The 20,081-nt window shown below is 44.7% G+C and overlaps 1 protein-coding gene across 4 annotated transcripts in view; it reads left to right on the top strand.

The window, feature by feature from the left end:
- Nucleotides 1–20,081, top strand: part of fancm (FA complementation group M) — a 72,224-nt gene that overhangs the window by 43,055 nt on the left and 9,088 nt on the right. For 2 of the 4 annotated variants that reach the window (XM_046366411.1, XM_046366408.1), the window contains exons 14-22: nucleotides 9,051–10,935; nucleotides 11,200–11,288; nucleotides 13,338–13,409; nucleotides 13,653–13,778; nucleotides 14,001–14,166; nucleotides 14,534–14,640; nucleotides 15,949–16,632; nucleotides 17,131–17,497; nucleotides 18,995–19,286. In XM_046366411.1, coding sequence (XP_046222367.1) covers nucleotides 9,051–10,935; nucleotides 11,200–11,288; nucleotides 13,338–13,409; nucleotides 13,653–13,778; nucleotides 14,001–14,166; nucleotides 14,534–14,640; nucleotides 15,949–16,632; nucleotides 17,131–17,497; nucleotides 18,995–19,286 — 3,788 coding nt within the window. The remainder of the gene's footprint in view (nucleotides 1–9,050; nucleotides 10,936–11,199; nucleotides 11,289–13,337; nucleotides 13,410–13,652; nucleotides 13,779–14,000; nucleotides 14,167–14,533; nucleotides 14,641–15,948; nucleotides 16,633–17,130; nucleotides 17,498–18,994; nucleotides 19,287–20,081) is intronic. The other 2 variants (XM_046366409.1, XM_046366412.1) reach the window with 2 other exon arrangements.

Raw genomic sequence — 20,081 nt, 5'->3', positions numbered from 1 at the left:
TAACTGTTAGTCGGGAGCTTCATAAAATGGGTTTCCATGGCCGTGCAGCTACACACAAGCCTAAGATCACCATGCGCAATGCCAAGCTTTGGCTACAGTGGTGTGAAGCTTGCCATCCTTGGACTCTGGAGCAGTGGAAACACGTTCTCTGGAGTGATATATCACGCTTCACCATCTGTCAGTCCGTCGGACGAATCTGGGTTTGGCGGATGCCAGGAGAACGCTAGCTGCCCAAATGCATAGTGCCAACTGTAAAGTTTGGTAGAGGAAGAATAATGGTCTGGGGCTGTTTTTCATGATCTGGCTAGGCCCCTTAGTTCCAGTGAAGGGATATCTTAACGCTACCGTGCTTCCAGTTTTGTGGCAACAGTTTGGGGAAGGCCCTTTCCTGTTTCAGCATGACAATGCCCCCATGCACATAGCGAGGTCCATACAGAAATGGTTTGTCTAGATTGGTGTGAAAGAACTTGACTGTCCTTCGGGATTAATGGGAACGCCGACTCCGAGCCAGGCCTAATCGCCCAACATCAGTGCCCAACATCACTAGTGCTCTTGTGGCTGAATGGAAGACCCCGCAGCAATGTTCCAACATCTAGTGGAAAGCCTTCCCAGAAGAGCAGAGGTTGTTATCGCAGCAAAGGGGGGGACCAACTCCATATTAATTCCCATGATTTTGGAATGAGATGTTTGACGAACAGGTGTCCACATACTTTTGGTCATGTGGTGTAAGTCAACAGCAGTGCTGTACTAGTGTGGCATGTTGTAGCTGTAGTGGAAGGGGGCAACGCCCCGACTACAGCTGTGTTCTGCTGTTCTCTACCAGTCATCATGTAGAATGCTCTGGAATGCTTAGTGATACATTTGTAAGGCACCACAGTTGGATACTGTCCTAGCTGTCATATCCATCCTTCATCACCTGGATGTTGATAGGTTGATTATATGACCAGTGTTAACTGGCTACACATTTATTCTCCATCATCATAGAATAGAATAAACATTTCTTGTCCATCCAAGGATGGTCATTTTTCTTTGCCATCATACAAGAGTCACACGTTTATCATACAAATTACAACCAGTTGACCTGACACACCTTACTATACATGTAGAGGGATATACACTCACGTTCTTGGGCTTAAGTCCTTTCATAAGACCACTGAGGACCCTGACCTGTCCTCCTCCCGCTCCTAATGTCGCTGGAGGGAATAGCAGCACTTTTACTGTCTCCTGACCAATTGTGCTATTTTGCTAATTGTGCTGATTGTAACTTTTTTTGTACATAATGTTTCCTTCAATCGTTTTCTATGACCGAAAAGAGCTTCTGAATACCAGAACAGCGATCACTAACCTCGATTTGGATGAGGATTTCTACTTCAAAGAGTCTGCGGCGAAGGACATACTGCTCATCCCGGACCAGGTCTAAATCCCAGAGTCTCTGAAAAAGAAGAGGCAGGGTTATAGAGGATGGCGTGCTGGATACCTGACGAGATTATGTTGTGAGTGGATAAACCGCCTCCACCTTCCGTTCTGTTGGCAAATGTGCAGAATCAGTGGAGCATAAACAGGATAGTCTCGAATGGAGCTCGTCCAATCAACATGATCTGAAGAACTGTAATATCCTGTTTCTCCGAGTCATGGCTGAACAAGGACATGGAACATATAAATCTAGCTGTTCTTTCTGTACATCGGCAGGACAGAACGGCAAACTCAAGGGGGGTGGGTGTGTGTCTCTTTTGTTAACAACAGCTGGTGCGCAATCTCTAATATTAAGGAAGTCTCGAGGTTCTACTCGCCGGAGTTAAAATACCTTATGATAAGCTGTAGACCATACTATTTAACAAGAGTTTTCACATATGTTTTTTTTGTAGCTGTCTATTTACCACCACAAACCAATGCTGACACTAAGACCACATTCAACAAGCTATATAGGACCATAAGCAAACAAGACAATTTAGGAAATCAATTTTACCTCATGTCAAATCTAATCAAAATCAAATTCTATTGGTCACATAGACATGGTTAATGCGAGTGTAGCGAAATGCTTGTGCTTCTAGTTCCGACCATGCAGTAATATCTAACAAGTAATCTAACAATTTCACAACTACCTTTTACACACAAGTGTAAAGGAATGAATAAGAATATGTACATATAAATATATGGATGAGCGATGGCCGAATGGCATAGGCAAGATGCAGTAGTTGGTGTAGAGTACAGTATATACACTAGTCACTTTAAATCATGTTTACATACCCTACTTACTCATCTCATCTCATAGATACATTTATTACATCAAATGTTTAATTATTGAAGTGGCTAGAGATTTGAGTCAGTATGTTGGCAGCAGCCACTCAATGTTAGTGATGGCTGTTTAACAGTCCGATGGGCTTGAGATAGAATCTGTTTTTCAGTTTCTCGGTCCCAGTGTTGACGCACCTGTACTGACCTCGCTTTCTGGATGATAGTGGGTGAACAGGCAGTGGCTCGGGTGGTTATTATGCTTAATGATCTTTTTGGCCTTCCTGTGACATCGGGTGGTGTGGGTGTCCTGGAGGGCAGGTAGTTTGCCCCCGGTGATGCTACCCTCTGGAGAGCCTTACGGTTGTGGGCGGAGCAGTTGCCGAACCAGGCGGTGATACAGCCCCGACAGGATGCTCTCGATTGTGCATCTGTAAAAGTTTTAGTGTTGTTGGTGACAAGCCAAATTTCTTCAGCCGCCTGAGGTTGAAGCGGCGCTGTTGCGCCTTCTTCACCACGCTGTCTGTGCGGGTGGACCATTTCAGTTTGTCCGTGATGTGTACGCCGAGGAACTTAACTTTCCACCTTCTCCACTACTGTCCCGTCGAAGTAGATAGGGGGGTTCTCCCTCTGCTGTTTCCTGAAGTCCACGATCATCACGTCACCTGTGGAACTGGAGGCCAAAAAAACTCTAGATCACCTTTATTCCACACACAGACGCATACAAAGCTCTCCCTCGCCCTCCATTTGGAAAATCTGACCAGAACTCTATCCTTCTGATTTTACAAGAACAAACTCAATCCGGAAGTACCAGTAACGCGCTCAATACTGAAGTGGTCTGATGAAGTGGATGTTAAGCTACAGGACTGTTTTGCTTGCACAGACTGACTTTGAGGAGTTTACCACATCAGTCACCGGCTTAATTAATAGGTGCATTGATGACGACGTCCCCACAGTGACCGTATGTTTATATCCCAACCAGAAGCCATGGATTACAGGCAACATCTGCACTGAGCAGAGCTGCTGCTTTCAAGGAGCGGAACACTAATCCAGACACTTATCCACTACACCCTCCAACGAACCATCAAACAGGCAGAGCTTCAATACAGGACTGAGCCTACGCCGGCTCTGACACTCGTCGGATGTGGCAGGGCGTGCAAACTATCACAGATTACAAAGGGAAATCCAGCTCCAAGCTTCCCAGTGAAGCGAGCCTACCAGACGAGCTAAATGCCTTCTATGCTCGCTTCAAGGCAAGCAACACTGAACCATGCATGAGAGCACCAGCTTCTCCGGACGACTGTGTGATCACACTGTCCGTAGCCGATGTGAGGTTAACATTCACAAGGCCGCAGGCCCAGATGGATTACCAGGACGCGTACTCAAAGCATACGCTGACCAGCTTGCAAGTGTCTTCGCTGACATTTTCAACCTCTCCCTGACCCAGTCTGTAATACCGACATGTTTCAAACAAATTACACAATAGGTTACCTTGGAGTTCTTGGGCACAGGGACTATCTAAATGTCTATCGCCCCGTAGCACTCTGTAGCCATCAAATGCTTTGAAAGGCTGGTCATGGCTCACATCACCACCATCATCCCAGGCACCCTGGACCTCTATACCATGCGGTGTCAGAGGAAGGTCCTAAATTGTCAGACTACATCCACCCGAGCCATAGATTGTTCTCTCTGCTACCACACGGCAAGTGGTACCGGAGCACCAAATCTGGCTCATGAACAGTTTCTACCCCCCTTAGCCATAAGACTGCTGAACAGTTAATGATTACTATAATGGCTACCTGGAGTATGTGTTGATCCCCCTTTATTTTGCAGTGACTCTCTTGCACTGTTTCTATGCACACTCACAGGACTCTACCCACACACTCACATACACTACACTGACACTCCAACACACACACACACACACACACACACACACACACACACACACACACACACACACACACACACACACACACACACACACACACACACACACACACACACACACACACACACACACACACACACACACTACATACGCTCATAAACACACGCACACTTTCACTCTTCACATGCACTGTTGCTACTCTCTATATCATCTATCCTGATTGACTAGTCACTAACGAGAGTACATGTACATAATTACCTCAACCTCGTACCCCTGCACATTGACTTGACCGGTAATCCTTGTATATATCTTCGTTATTGTTATTTTATTGTTACTATTTCATTTTTTGTCAAATGTTTTATTATAATTGTTTAACTTTTTAACTCTACATTGTTGGGAAAGGGCTCGTAAGTAAGCATTTCGCGATAGTCTACACCTGTTGTATTCGGCACATGTGACAAATAAATTGTGATTTGAGATTTTTATTATCTTAAATCGTACCCTCACTGAAATGCCGGCATAACTTTACACCCCATCTTTCTCTTACACCTCGGTTTCTGGCGTCGAGTTCTGTTGTGCTCCCTCTAGTCCACTTTAGGCTCACTGTGTCTGGATCACTTGCAGGTCAGATACAGTGCCTTCAGAAAGGATTCACACCCCATGACTTTTTCTACATCTTGTTGTGTTACTGCCTGAATTTAAAATGGATTCAATAAACTCAGCGAAAAAGAAAGTCCTTTCACTGTCAACTGTTTATTTTCAGCAAACTTAACATGTGTAAATATTTGTATGAACATAACAAGATTCAACAACTGAGACATAAACTGAACAAGTTCCACAGACGTGACTAATAGAAATGGAATAATGTGTCCCTGAGCAAAGGGGGGTCAAACTCAAAAGGAACGGTCAGTATCTGGTGTGGCCACCAGCTGCATTAAGTACTGCAGCGCATCTCCTCCTCATGGACTGCATCAGATTTGCCAGTTCTTGCTGTGAGATGTTACCCCACTCTTCCACCAAGGCACCTGCAAGTTCCCAGACATTTCTGGGGGGAATGGCCCTAGCCCTCACCCTCCGATCCAACAGGTCCCAGACGTGCTCAATGGGATTGAGATCCGGGCTCTTCGCTGGCCATGGCAGAACACTGATATTCCTGTCTTGCAGGAGATCACGCACAGAACGAGCAGTATAGCTGGTCGCATTGTCATGCTGGAGGGTCATGTCAGGATGCGCCTGCAGGAAGGGTACCACATGAGGGAGGAGGATGTCTTCCCTGTAACGCACAGCATTGAGATTGCCTGCAATGACAACAAGCTCAGTCCAATGATGCTGTGACACACAGCCCCGGACCATGACGGACACTCCACCTCCAAATCGATCCCGCTCCAGATTACAGGCCTCAGTGTAACGCTCATTCCTTTGACGATAAACACAAATCTGACGCCCCTGGTGAGACAAAACCGCGACTCGTCAGTGAAGAACACTTTTTGCCAGTCCTGTCTGGTCCAGCGACGGTGGATTTGTGCCCATAGGCGACGTTGTTGCCTGTGATGTCTGGTCTGCCTTACAACAGGCCTACAAGCCCTCAGTCCAGCCTCTCTCAGCCTATTGAGGAGAGTCTGAACACTGATGGAGGGATTGTGTTCCTGTTGTAACTCGGGCAGTTGTTGTTGCCATCCTGTACCTGTCCCGCAGGTGTGATGTTCGGATGTACCGATCCTGTGCAGGTGTTGTTACACGTGGTCTGTCACTGTGAGGAAGATCAGCTGTCCGTCCTATCTCCCTGTAGCGCTGTCTTAGGCGTCTCACAGTACGGACATTGCTATTTATTGCCCTGGCCATATCTGCAGTCCTCATGCCTCCTTGCAGCATGCCTAAGGCACATTCACACAGATGAACAGGGACCCTGGGCATCTTTCTTTTGGTGTTTTTCAGAGTCAGTAGAAAGGCCTCTTTAGTGTCCTAAGTTTTAACTGTGACCTTAATTGCCTACCGTCTGTAAGCTGTTAGTGTCTTAACGACCGTTCCACAGGTGCATGTTCATTAATTGTTTATGGTTCATTGAACAAGCATGGGAAACAGTGTTTAAACCCTTTACAATGAAGATCTGTGAAGTTATTTGGATTTTTTATGATTTTTTTATGAATTATCTATGAAAGACAGGGTCCTGAAAAAGGGACGTTTCTTTTTTTTCCTGAGTTTAGATATTTTTGGTCACTGGCCTACACACAAATCCCTTAATGTCCAAGTGGAATTATGTTCTTTGTCACATTTACAAATGGATTGAAATTGAAAAGCTGAAATGTCTTCAGTCAATAAGTAGTCAACCCCTTTTATTATGCCAAGCCAAAATACATTCAAGAGTAAAAATGTGGTTAACAAGTCACATAATAAGTTGCATGGACTATAATAGTGTTTAACATGATTTTTTAAATCTCTTGCTCCTACCTGACACGCAGGCGTCCCATCTAGACATCTGGAAATGCAAATGCGCTACGCTAAATGCTAATAGTACTAGTTAAAACTCAAACGTTCATTAAAATACACATGCAGGGTATTGAATTAAAGCTACACTCGTTGTGAATCCAGGCAACAAGTCAGATTTTTTAAATGCTTTTCGGCGAAAGCATGAGAAGCTATTATCTGATAGCATGTAACACCCCAAAAGACCCGCAGGGGACGTAAACAAAATAATTAGCATAGTCGTTGCTACACAAAACGCACAAATAAAATATAAAACATTCATTACCTTTGACCATCTTTGTTGGCACTCCTAGATGTCCCATAATCACTATTGGGTCTTTTTTTCGATTAAATCGGTCCATATATAGCCTAGATATCGATCTATGAAGACTGTGTGATCAACGAAAAAAATAGCGTTTTATAACTTAACGTCATTTTTTTAAATAGAAAAAGTCGACGATAAACTTTCACAAAACACTTCGAAATACTTTTGTAATGCAACTTTAGGTATTAGTAAACGTTAATAAGCGATCAAATTGATCACGAGGCGATGTATATTCTATAGCTGTACGTCTGGAAATAATGTCCGGGTAAATCTCAACCATAATATCCGGTCGGAGACCGGAAGAACTGCGCTGCCTTGTGTCTGTTTGACCAAGAAACAAATAGTAGGCAAATGACAAGACTGTTGACATCGTGTGGAAGCTGTAGGTATTGCAACCTTGGCCCCATTTAATGTGGTTCACGTTTAACAATTGGTTGAAGTGGCGCATGGATATATTTTCCCATTTTCAGTGATCAGATTTTCCTGCACTTTTCGATGAAACGCACGTTCTGTTATAGTCACAGCCGTGATTTAACCAGTTTTATAAACGTCTGAGTGTTTTCTATCCACACATACTAATCATATGCATATACTATATTCCTGGCATGAATAGCAGGGCGCTGAAATGTTGCGCGATTTTTAACAGAATGTTCGAAAAAGTAGGGGGTAGGAGTAACAGGTTAATGACTACCTCATCTCTATACCCCTCACATACAATTATCAGTAAGGGCCCTCAGTCGAGCAGTCAATTTCAAACAAGGATCCAAACACTAAGACAAGGGAGGTTTTCCAATGTCTCTCAAAGAACAGCATCTAGTTGGGTAAAAATAACCCTTTGAGCATGGTGGTTACAAATTACACTTTGGATGGTGTATCAGTACATCCAGTCACTGTAAAGATACAGGCGTCCTTCCTAACTCAGTTGCCGGAGAGGAAGGAAACCGCTCAGGGATTTCACCATGAGGCCAATGGTGACTTAAACTGTTAGAGTGTATGTGCTGTGATGGGAGAAAACTGAGGATGGATCAAAAACAATTTCAGTTATCTCCACCATACTAACCTAATTGATAGAGTGAAAAAAAACATGTATCTTGTTTGCAACAAGGCACTAAAGCAATACTGCAAAAGATCCTGAATACAAAGTGTATTGGATTTGCATTAAACATAACACATTACAGCTTAGTGCTGGCTACATCATGTTAGGGGTATGCTTGTGATTGTTAAGAGTTGTTATTTGTTAAGAATTGTTAAGTTTTTCATGATAATACAATTAATGGAATGGAGCTAAACAAAGGCAAAATCCTAGAGGAAAACCTGGTTCAGTCTACTTTCCACCAGACACTGGGAGATCAATTGACCTTTGAGTATGACAATAACCTTAAATACAAGGCCAAATATACACTGGAGTTGCTTACCAAGAACATAGTGAATTTTCCAGAGTGGCTGAGTTACAGTTTTGACATACACTTTCAGATGTATGGCAAGACCTGAAAATGGTCGTCGATCAATTTGACAAAGCTTGAAGAATTCTGAAAATAATGGGACATTTTGCACAATCCAGTTGTGCAAAGCTCTTAGACTTAACCAGAAACACTCACAGCTGTAACCGCTGCCAAAGGTGCTATTACATAGTATTGAGTCAGAGGTGTAAATACTATTTCTGTGTTTTAATTTTCAATACATTTGCTAAAACTTGTGTGTAGATGAGTGATTTAATCCATTTTGAATTCAGGCTGCCACAACAATGTGGAATAAATCCAGGGGTATTAATGCTTTCAGAAGGCACTGTACACAGCATAAAACATCAGGCTTGTTTAAGCATTAAACCGAATGCTACTTCTCTTCTACGGAATACTGATAACATGTTTTCACTTTGATTTGAATTCCGGCTGTAACACAACATGTGGAATAAGTCTAGGGGTATGATTACTTTCTAAAGGCACTGTGTCAAATGTCTTGTTGTTTCTATAACCAGTCAACTCTGTATGTCGTACCAGGGAAGTATTAAATCTGTAACTTGCGTTATGATACAATCGCTTGTGCAACATCTGAAGAAATTTGCTTCAACCAAATCTTTTTTTTTAAATAAGAAAAAAGTTTTGTAGTTAAATTCATTGTCGTGTTTGTTTAATCTGACAGGGTGAAAGCAGATATGAGTTGGAGCTGCTGCACCACCTCCACAAAGAAGATGTCATAGGCCTCACGGAGGAAGCACAACAGGAAAAGTCCACCAAAGGAAAGAAGCAGAAAGAGGGAAAAATGACAAAATCCAGAACCAAAATGGCCAACCTGAGCCACAAGCAGAAGACTTCCTGCCTTTCCTCAGCTGACCTAGACCGTTTAGAACTCAAAAAGGAAGTGCAGAGGGAAAGCATTTCTAAAGCAGAGACAACCTTAGTCTCTCCATGGACCCTGATAAAAAACAGAGTCCCTTCAGAATGTGACAAGGAGGTGACTCATGACCTCAGAGATCACCCAGGCCTCTGGCCACTCTCCTCCACGGGTGACCAGCCTGACATGGATTTTGACTGTATCATACTCAACAACGAGAGTGAAAGTTCAGAGGTCAATTCTCCAAGGGATTTGGAGAGCGAATCAGTGAACTGCATTGCTGCTGTAGAACAGATTGACCTCAATCAGTTGACCTCAATTGCAGACCGTGAACCCAAGTCAGATGAAGATTCTGAACTGGAGGCTTTGTTTTACTTGCCCAAATGGGATGCTGCTGTCCCCAAGTTGCAGCCCCTGAGACAGAAGTTAGAGAGCTTGAGGGTCATTCTAGTCAACGTGACAGAGCTTCTGTCTAGGTCTCCTCCAGCTTTGCACTTTGACCTGGACAGCCCTCAGTTTGACCCTGGGCCCACCCCCTTCACCACCAAGGACTGTTCACATACACTTCCGGTTGAACCTCTGGATGAACTCCTGGATGTAGGTCAGACATTCCACGTGAATTTCTCCCTGGAAGTGGATGAGGACTTTGCCGAACCTGCTTCTCAATCTCCCAATGTTGATTTAGACGTTGGTTCTCTAGACTGTGAAAGCCATTGCGACCCACCTCATCAGCAGCACTCCGCTTCATCGCCCATTACTGTGCCAGCAGAAAGCATGGGTAGGGAAAGTGCCCTTGGCAGCCCTAGCTGGGATGAGGTCTTCGAGGATGACAGCAATGACATAAAGGAGGATGATATGGATGATAAAGCGGACTTCAAGCCACCATGTCATCCCACTCAGCCTAAAGCCCAGCACTCTAAAACAAACCTGGACGAGAGCATGGATCTGTTTGGAGATGACGGCACCTTCCTCCAGATGACCATTCCGGACATCCCTACGCCAGGGAACGTCAGTATCCGAATACCTAGCCCCTTGAAGGCTCCGGAGAGGGAATGGTTAATAGGGTCAAGTAAAAGTGTGACAGAAACAACGATGGTGTATCAGGTCAAACCTAGTCGTAGCCATGCTTCTCCTGTAGCGCAGCAGGAACCGGCTCAGGACTTTGAGAACTTTGTCTGTTCTCAGGATTTGTTCTCTGTCAACTTTGATTTGGGCTGGGAGGAGGATGAAGGGGACACAGAGGCTGCTCCTAGTCCATTCCCCTCAAAACCTTCACCCCCTGGGTCCAAAAAACAGGAAGCACCCCTTTCTTCCACAGTGAATGAGCCAAAACTCTCTGGCTCATCCACTCCCCACTTTAGTTTCCATAGGATGTGCGTGTCCACACCCCTGGCAGCCTGTCTAGGAAGGAAGAGGGCAGACACCTCTGCTCTGGCTTCGCCTCAGACCTCTCCTCTGACCTCCAAGAGCGGAGCTCTGTTCTCACCAATCCCCACATTAGGACCGAGGCGAGTTCTCCTGCCTGGTCCTTCCACCACCCCATCCACTTCGTTCTCATTCTTAAAGAGGAAATGCCAGGGGACCTTACAGAATGCCCAAACTCTCAAAGCTCAGGCGGGGGACCCAGGAAATGGTTCAATAGAGATGGGACACAGTTTGTCTCACACATCCATCTTGGACCCCCTTCATCCAGGTTAGTTCACTCCCAACTATTACAGGTGCTTAATTTAATTGTGTCCCCTAGTTTCCCATTCACAAACAACTAATCTTTCTTGTTAATATGTATACCTGGTTGAGAAATTAGCAGGTGTTCTTACAATCTGATCAACACATCTCATCAAGGTAGCGCATCATGAGCGATAGGTCAGATTGGTACTGCTTTGCATTGACTGTTTGTGCCTGTGAGTGGGTAAGTTCTTCAGGCATGTGCATTATGATTTTTTGTCCCCCGCCGCAGGCCTGTGCACCAGTGACAGTGAGGAGGAGGTTATCACCCGTAAGCGGGTTCATCATCATGTCAAGGCAAACCCCTTGTCTTCTCCAGTGGTAAGTCCCAATTAGCTACTTTCCCCCCTGTGTATCAAGGACTATATAGTAAGCCTTCAGTAATGCATCTTCATTCTGTCAAACACAACCACCAAATGTAGGTCTGGTGAACACTTGCACTAGGTCTCTAATTCTAGTCATGTCGTGGTGTTAATGTTTATTTTTCTAACTTACGCGTACTGAACAACAATATAAACGTAACATGTAAAGTGTTGGTCTCAGAAGTTTCCTATATGCACAAAGAGCTTATTTATCTCAAATGTTGTTCCCAAATGTGTTTACATCTCTGTTAGTGAGCATTTCTCCTGTGCCAAGATAATTAATACACCTGACAGGTGTGGCATATTAAGAAGCGGGTTAAACGGCATGACCAGTACACAGGTGCACCTTGTGCTGGGGGCAATAAAAGGCCAAAATGTGCAGTTTTGTCACACAACACTATGCCACCGATGTCTCAACTTTTGAGGGAGCGTGCAATTGGCATGCTTACTGTTTTGGAGAATTTGGCAGAACGTTCAACCGGCCTCACCAAACGTAGTCCACGTGTAACCACATCAGCCCAGGACCCTCTCATCCGGCTTCTTCACGTGCGGGATTGCCTGAGACCAGCCACCCGGACAGCTCCCAGGGAAGCTCATCTGCGCGCTCGTCATCCTCACCAAGGTCTTGACCTGATTGCATTTCAGCGTCGTAACCGACTTCAGTGGGCTGTAGTCAATGTTGTGAATAGAGTGCCCCGTGGTGGTGGTGGGGTTATGGTATGGGCAGGCATAAGTAACTGACAACGAACACAAATGCATTTTGTTGATGGTAATTTGAATGCACGGTGATACTGTGAGATCCTTAGGCCCATTGTTGTGCCAGTCATCCACTGCCATCACCACGTTTCAGCATGATAATGCACGGCCCCATATCACAAGAATCTGTACACAATTCCTGGAAGCTGAAAATATCCCAGTTCTTCCATGGCCTGCATACTCACCAGACACGTCACCCATTGAGCATGTTTGGGATGGTCTGGATCGACGTGTACAACGGTGTGTTCCAGTTCCCGCCAATATCCAGCAACTTCGCACAGCCATTGAAGACTGGGACAACATTCCACAGGCCACAATCAACAGCCTGATCAACTCTATGCAAAGGAAATGTGTCACGCTGCATGGGGCAAATGGTCACACCAGATACTGACTGGTTTTCTGATTCACACCCCTACCTTTTTTAACCTAAGGTATCTGACCAACAGATGCATATCTATATTTCCATTCATGTGAAATTCATAGATTAGGGCCTAATGAATTCATTTCAATTGACTGATTTACTTATATGGAACTGTAACTCAGTAAAAAATCATTGAAATGGTTGCATGTTGCGTTTTATATTTTTGTTCAGTAGTAGTGGATTGTACAGTTTTGATGGTAGTGCAACTCAATCATCCATTTCTATTATGTAACCTACCATGTCAAATTTCCGTCCTCTTATCTTTTCCACACTTGTAGAGCTGTAGGGCTGTAGAGCATATGTGCCCAGTTTTAAGAAGTGTTCAATATAATAGTAATGATACCATACTTCGTCGGAATATTGAGAGGTCTGATGTATCTCACTTCTCTATATAAGCCTTTTAAGCATAGTCTGTCTGTTGTCGGCATGGCAACAGGCTCGCAGACTGCTTTTGCGAAGATCTGTTTTGTTTCAAATTCTCCATTCAGACTTGGCCTCTTTTTGGAAAGCATCTGTTTTCTCTGAGACAACTCCGGTTTTGACGATACAAGACTATTCACCACGGAGTTGCATACATGGCCTTGCCAGAGATAAAGAAAGCCTGCAGAAAGCATGAGTGGGTCAGAATAGTCACGTGGGCTTCGAAACTAAAGATTTACACTTTGCGCCTTATGTAGAATATCAATGATACAAATGCAGAAGTGTCTGGGGGGGGGGGGAGTTATTTGTTTGAGAGATCGAAAAAAAAAGTGATCAAAAATATATATATTCAAATGATTCTGATGATTGATTATTCTGTTTATCCATCGTTTGTTATATTTCCTCTCCCAGTCAATGCTTCTCAGTGATGTGGATTCTCCTTTACAAGTGACCAGGAAGTCAAAGCATGCGGTGGCACGCATTGTAAGATAATTACTACAACCACTATCACTAAAGTATCGTCATCAAACTCGTCGCTTCTAGCCGCTTGTGTGTCTGGTTCTCTTCCTCTCAATTATCTTTGACTTAATTCAGTACAAGCTAGCATCAAGTAAATACTTGTGGAATACAATGAATGTTGAACACTTTTTTTTTTCTTTTTCTTTTTCTGACCGTCAATAAAGTTAATATGCCTTTGACCATGTCCTTTAAAAACCTCTTTTCCAGTCAGATGAGAGCGAGGGGGAGGGGGAGGCGATGTCTGATGATGACTTCCAGAATACCTCTGTTCGACAGCCAAGAGCGCCCCCCCGTGTGGCTGTGAAACCATCCGCGTCGCATGGGAAAGCTGAGGTCAGTCAGGTGTCAAATACATCTCACGTGAGACGTGCTGGTCAGTAGCCCAGGGTCATTTTAAGTGTGTTGTTGTTCAGCTACCTTCTCTGTTTGTTGACTTATTGCTCCAACCTCTGTGTCTTTTGGAGGGTTTGGTATAAAGCAGAATACATTTTTGTTGTCATATGTACATTGGACAATACAGTAATCTACTCCTTCGAATCAACATTTCCTTCCCAGCAGGCCGTGCGGCACCACTACCAAGGAGCCCGTCACTTTCTGGACGAGGAGGCGGCGCTGTCCGAGGGGGAGGAGGTGTCATCTGACGAAGAGGACGGTGAAGAGCAGAACCGCTCACTGGAGGGCTTCGTTGTGAGCAACACCCAGTGCTCCCAGGGAATCAACGGTGAGGGGTCAAATATAATAAGAAGAATAATAATAACAACAACAGCGTTTTATACAGCGCTTTTCATGGACCCAAAGTCTCTTGTTATGTTATACAGTTGTTATACGGGTAGTCACCTATTATACAGTTCACTCACTGGGCATGAAATAGAATAAAGCGTTTCTAAAATGGGGAGATAACTAAGAATGGCTCACTTTCATTTTCTGTTGCACTAAGTATTGTTTTGTTTAGGTGTGCCCTAACATGACCCAACACTCACTCACTCACTCACTCACTCACTCACTCACTCACTCACTCACTCACTCACTCACTCACTCACTCACTCACTCTCTCATTGTATCTCCCATTGTATCTCCCTGTGTGACAGATTCTGAGATGCAGGGGGTTTACCTAAAGTCAGTGAGAAGCCCTGCTGTGGCTGGCAAATTCAAAATGATCTACAAGCAAAACCACAACATGGACATCTTCTCTCAGGTAGGATCATCAGGATTTATTTGGTGTCTATTAATCTTAGGGCTGGTTTCCCAGACAGAGGTTAGTCCATTGAACATGATTTTTAGTCTAGGACTTGGCTGTGTTTGGGAAACTGTCCCTTTTTTTATTCTATGATTTTTAATCAACTGTACCCTTTTCACTCACTAAACAAAACAGCAACTAGACCCTAAACCTCAACTAAACCTTGTAATAAATGATATGGAAATTGAGCAAGTTGAGATGACTAAACTGCTTGGAGTAACCCTAGATTGTAAACTGTCATGGTCAAAACATATTGATGCAGTAGTAGCTAAGATGAGAAGTAGTCTATAATAATGCGATGCTCTGCCTTCTGAACAACGCTATCAACAAGGCAGGTCCGACAGGCCCTAGTTTTGTCGCACCTTGACTACTGTTCAGTCGTGTGGTCAGGTACCACAAAAAAATTACTTTAAAAAAAAATGCAATTGGCTCAGAACAGGGCAGGACAGCTGGTCCTTGGGTGTACACAGAGAGCTAATATTAATAATATGCATGTCAATCTCTCCTGGCTGAAAGTGGAGGAGAGATTGACTTCATCACTACTTTTATTTATGAGAGGTATTGACATGTTGAATGCACCGAGCTGTCAGTCTAAACTACTGGCACACAGCTCAGACACCCATGCATACCCCACAAGACATGCCACAAGAGGTCTCTTCACAGTCCCCAAGTCCAGAACAGACGATAGGGAGGCACACAGTACTACATAGAGCCATGACTACATGGAAGTCTTTTCCACAGCAAGCAGTAGAATTTGATTTTAAAAAACACCTTATGGAACAGCGTGAAGCAACACAAACATTGGCGCACACACACACACACACACACACAATACATACACATAGATTTTGTACTATAGATATGTGGTAGTGGTAGAGTAGGGGCCTGAGAGCACACAGTGTGTTGTGAAATTTGTGAATGTATTGTAATGTTTTAAAATTGTATAAAGTGCCTTAATTTTGCTGGACCCCAGGAAATGTAGCTGCTGCCAATGGGGATCCATAATAAATACAAATGCACTCAAGTTGACTTTTTTTTCTGATGAATGCTTTATGCTGAAATCTATAGGTGTTTATGAAGGATAAATAAAGGCTTTTACTTTAAATCCCACTGGACCTCAGATTTGTCAAGCCACTTAACCCTTTTTTGTTGGATTAGAGAAAAGCGTAAAAAAAAAAAAAAAATTAATAGAAGTAAAGAAACAAAGTTAGCCGATTCAATCACTTTATAATGTTTTGCTTAAGCTTCTCTCCAAACTGTCCATAGATGCCTGAGCTGGACGAGACATACGCGGAGGACAGCTTTGTGGTGAGGGGCAGTGATGAGGAAGAGCTCGGCGAGGAGGATGAGGAGGTCCCATTGGAACTTATCTACGAGGACTCCTTCGTGGAGGGGAGGAGGCAGTACCCCACCAGACGCAAGGCGCTGATCCGAAACATCAGGGCTCAGGCTGGGAGCGCGCCTGCCACTCTGGACAAGAGGGCTGCTGACCCTCAACCTAATCCTGCTGGGAAAAACAAGCGCTCCCGCATAGTGCATTTGGTGGACTCCAGCTCGGAAGAAGAAGTGGAGAAAAGTAGAAATAGTGTGAAAGCTGAAGGTGTTGCTGCCATCTGCAGGCTAACTGAGTTACAGCAACAGAATGACTGGGTGTTTAAAGCTCCACGGCAACAGATGCCCCCTGGTGGATCCACCAGAGCCTCCACAGCGAGCTGTGCGGTGGGGCCTAGAGTCCTCAGTGGAGCCAGGTCCTCCTCTATGAACTCTGTGATGGAGCCTAGCGCCCCAAGTGCAACCAGCAGGACCTCCTCAGTGAGCTCCGTGAGGGGACCTAGAGAGGAGCAGCAAGAAGACAGGTGTCGCCAGAGGCTCCATCAGCAGGCCCTCCTGTCTGAGGAGCTGGACTTTGAGCAGTCGGAGTCTCTGTTGCTCTCAAGTAAACAGCCACAGGTAATGTGGTAATGTACTGATATGGGCCACATGTAATAGGCCAAATAGGTTGTGTTTACACAGGCAGCTCAATTCTGCTATTTTTGTCCCACTAATTGGTCTTTTGACCAATCACATCCACTCTTTTACAGAGCTGTCCTGATTGGTCAAAATACCAATTAGTGAGATAAAATCTGATTGGGCTGCCCTAGTATAAAAGACATATAGGTCAAACAGATATGTTAGATGCTAATCTATGTACTATGATGTTAGTAAAAGTGGAGCGTCACGTAGTGGAGCGTCACCTAGCGTCACGTACCAAGGCATATTTAGTTACTGTAAATAATAGATGTTTGAATCCGTACAGAGTACAAACAACAACTGTTCTACCTATTTTCATCCTTCTAGGCCAAACTTTTCCTACAATAAAAGAATGGAATAGAATCTTCCGGGAATCTGGATTTCAGAAGTAGTACTTAATTAGATTTCTCCCTAAATGTCTGTTGTGTCTTTCCCCAGGCTACCTCCTCCACGTCCTCAGTACCCCACGTCCAGAGCTCCTTCTGTCAGGCCGCCACTCTAAGCAAGCCCCCTGCCTCGTCATCGAACCCATCGGGCCTTGTCGCTGTACTGGTGGACAGCCGCTGTATCACAGCCTGCGTGGATGTGGTCTCCAGCCTGCGCCAGCGTTGCGCTGTCGCGGCCCACGTGTGCTCGCTGGATGGCTGCGACTTCGTGGTCAGTAACCGCATGGCGGTCGAGAGGCAGTGCCAGTCGGAGCTGGCCGGGATGCCGAACCGCAAACGACTTGTGGAGAGGGTGACCAGTTTGCAGAGCCTATTTGAGCGGGTCTGTCTCATCGTAGAGAAGGACCGCACCAAACCAAGTGAGGGAGGGCACGCACTCACTTTGACAGACCTGTTGACTGGGATACTTCCTGTGGGGTCACTTCCTGATTTTCTACATTGTGCTTGTCACGTCACTTTTGTTTGATTGTGACAGAAGCCACTTGATTTGGCTCGCCCAGCTTGCTGTGTTTTCATTTGGATCCATTCCACAAGCAAATATCACATTCTAAATGATGCACCAGCACCAAAAAGCTCTTGAAATGGGATAGCCAACGCTAAAGTCGGGACATTGACAAACTTAATGGGCAACTGCACTTCCTTATTTGGCCTCGTTTTAGATTTGGTTCATTAAGAAATGTTAGCGGACTAATTTAGAAGTGAGTTGGTTTGATGTGGGTGTCTCTTGTGTGTGTTCGCAGGTAGGAAGAGTTAGACAAATTATTTTGCCAATTAGCTTCAGCCGGCTGGTGTGCGACCATGGCAAAGCTGGTTTGACTTTGGATAGCCCATCTCTGGGAATACTTGGGGACTGTCAATAAATTACACAATGTAAATGGGACAATATTTCCATCTTGCACATCTTTTAGTTTTCTCATTAAATGCCTTCAATATTTGTATATGAATTTCTACAATTTTATAGTTGGTTTGAGGTTTGGAGCAATTGACCATTTAAAATATTGTTTAATTTACTGATGGTCCCTAACTAGCCCTGTTGGGATATCGAATGGCAAAGCTAATTGACCATGGGCGTTAATGATTGGGTCGCGTGGAGCTGCACTCTGAATTTATGATTATGTGGGTACTGCCAACCCATGGAAAACTGTTACGGTATCCTTCATTCCATGACATACCATTTTTTTCATCATCTCGCAAACCTCAGTTTTGGACGAGACAGACTTTATGACCAAAATTAACCTATTTACACTTTGTAGTAAATTTTGACACTAGAATAAATGTTTCTAAGTCTTATCAATGCCACGTAGGCCATTTTCAAAACAAGAATATGTTTTTTAAGGGCAGTCACTCTTTAACAGTGAGTGATGACCATGAAAACATGCAGGACTGATGGCTACAGTATGTTCAACAAGTATATTATTCTTCTGGCTTGATCTAGCTCTATTTGTGATATTTTACCTTGCCTCGTTGGCTTGCTAGCTTGCTAGGTAATCAATCCTCTGATGACATCTGCAATGTTTGTTAACTTGCATGAGCTGCGTTTGAAGTTACATGTAAGCATATCCACTCACTGCTAGGTAAACAAAGAGCTTTCTGATTCCGAACTGCATGCCCGACTTTTAATGACGCGGACAGGATGGCAAGCTATATCAAGTGTGTCTAGCGATGACCGATGACAGAATGTGTATGGGAAGTTTGATAAAATATTGATTGTAACACAATAACCAGAAAGATCCCACATGACAGTGTTTAAAGGGTTCAGCATTGCCTTTCTATCATCAGAGAAACATTTTTGGAAAGTTGATCTACCGTTTGTTATTCTTCATATTTTGTACATTTTCCTTGCCTTCTTCCCATAGGTCAAGCTTCCCGTCCTTTCCAACCTACACGCTACTACGACAGCACACTGGCCAGTTTGGTGAGGGCAGGCGTCCGACTCCTGGTGAGTAGGGGGCCTGAGGAGAGCGCCACCCTACTGGCTGAACTGGCCCGAGTGGAGCAGAGGAAGGGCCAGGCTATTAGCGTGCCATTAGAGGTCAAAGGTCACCGGCAGCAGGCGCTACTCTTCTACCGAACGCTGCCCTGTGTCAGCTATGTCAATGCCCTCAACATGAGCCACAGCTTCAGATCGGTGGGCCACCTGGTCAACAGGTAGGGGAAATAAACTGTCATTGTTAGCATCACTGTTAGCATTATTAGCTCTGTTAGCATCTCTGTTAGCGTGTCAGTTAGCATTACCTCTGTTATCAAATGGTCTGTTATCAAAAAGTCTTATGGCTTGGGGGTAGAAGCTGTTAAGGAGCCTTTTGGGCCTAAACTTGGCGCTCCGGTACTGCTTGCCGTGTGGTAGCAGAGAGAACAGTCTATGACATGGGTGAATGGAGTCTGACAATTTTATGGGCTTTCTTCTGACACTGCCTAGTATATAGGATCTGGGGACCCATGCCAAGTCTTTTCAGTCTCCTGAAGGGGAAAAGGTTTTGTCATGCCCTCCTCATGACTGTCTTGGTGTGTTTGGGCCATGATAGTTAGTTGGTGATGTGGACACAAGGAACTTGAAACTCTCGACCCGCTCCACTTCAGCCCTGTCGATGTTAATGGGGGCCTGTTCGGCTCGCCTTTTCCTGTAGTCCACGATCAGCTCCTTTATCTTGCTCACGTTGAGGGAGAGGTTGTGGTGCCAGGACAACACTGCCAGTTCTCTGACCACCTCCCTATAGGCTGTCTCATCATTGTCGGGGATTGGGCCTATCACTGTTGTGTCGTCAGCAAACTTAATGATGGTGTTGGAATCATGTTTGGCTACGCAGTCGTGGGTGAACAGGGAGTACAGGAGGGGACTGAGTACACACCCCTGAGGGGCCCCAGCGTTGAGAATCAGCGTGGCAGATGTGTTGTTGCCTACCCTTACCACCTGGGAGTGGCCTGTCAGGAAGTCCAGGATCC

Source organism: Oncorhynchus gorbuscha, linkage group LG10 (assembly GCF_021184085.1).
Source record: "Oncorhynchus gorbuscha isolate QuinsamMale2020 ecotype Even-year linkage group LG10, OgorEven_v1.0, whole genome shotgun sequence".
Lineage (NCBI taxonomy): Eukaryota > Metazoa > Chordata > Actinopteri > Salmoniformes > Salmonidae > Oncorhynchus > Oncorhynchus gorbuscha.
This window is presented reverse-complemented; position numbering and strand designations above follow the sequence as displayed.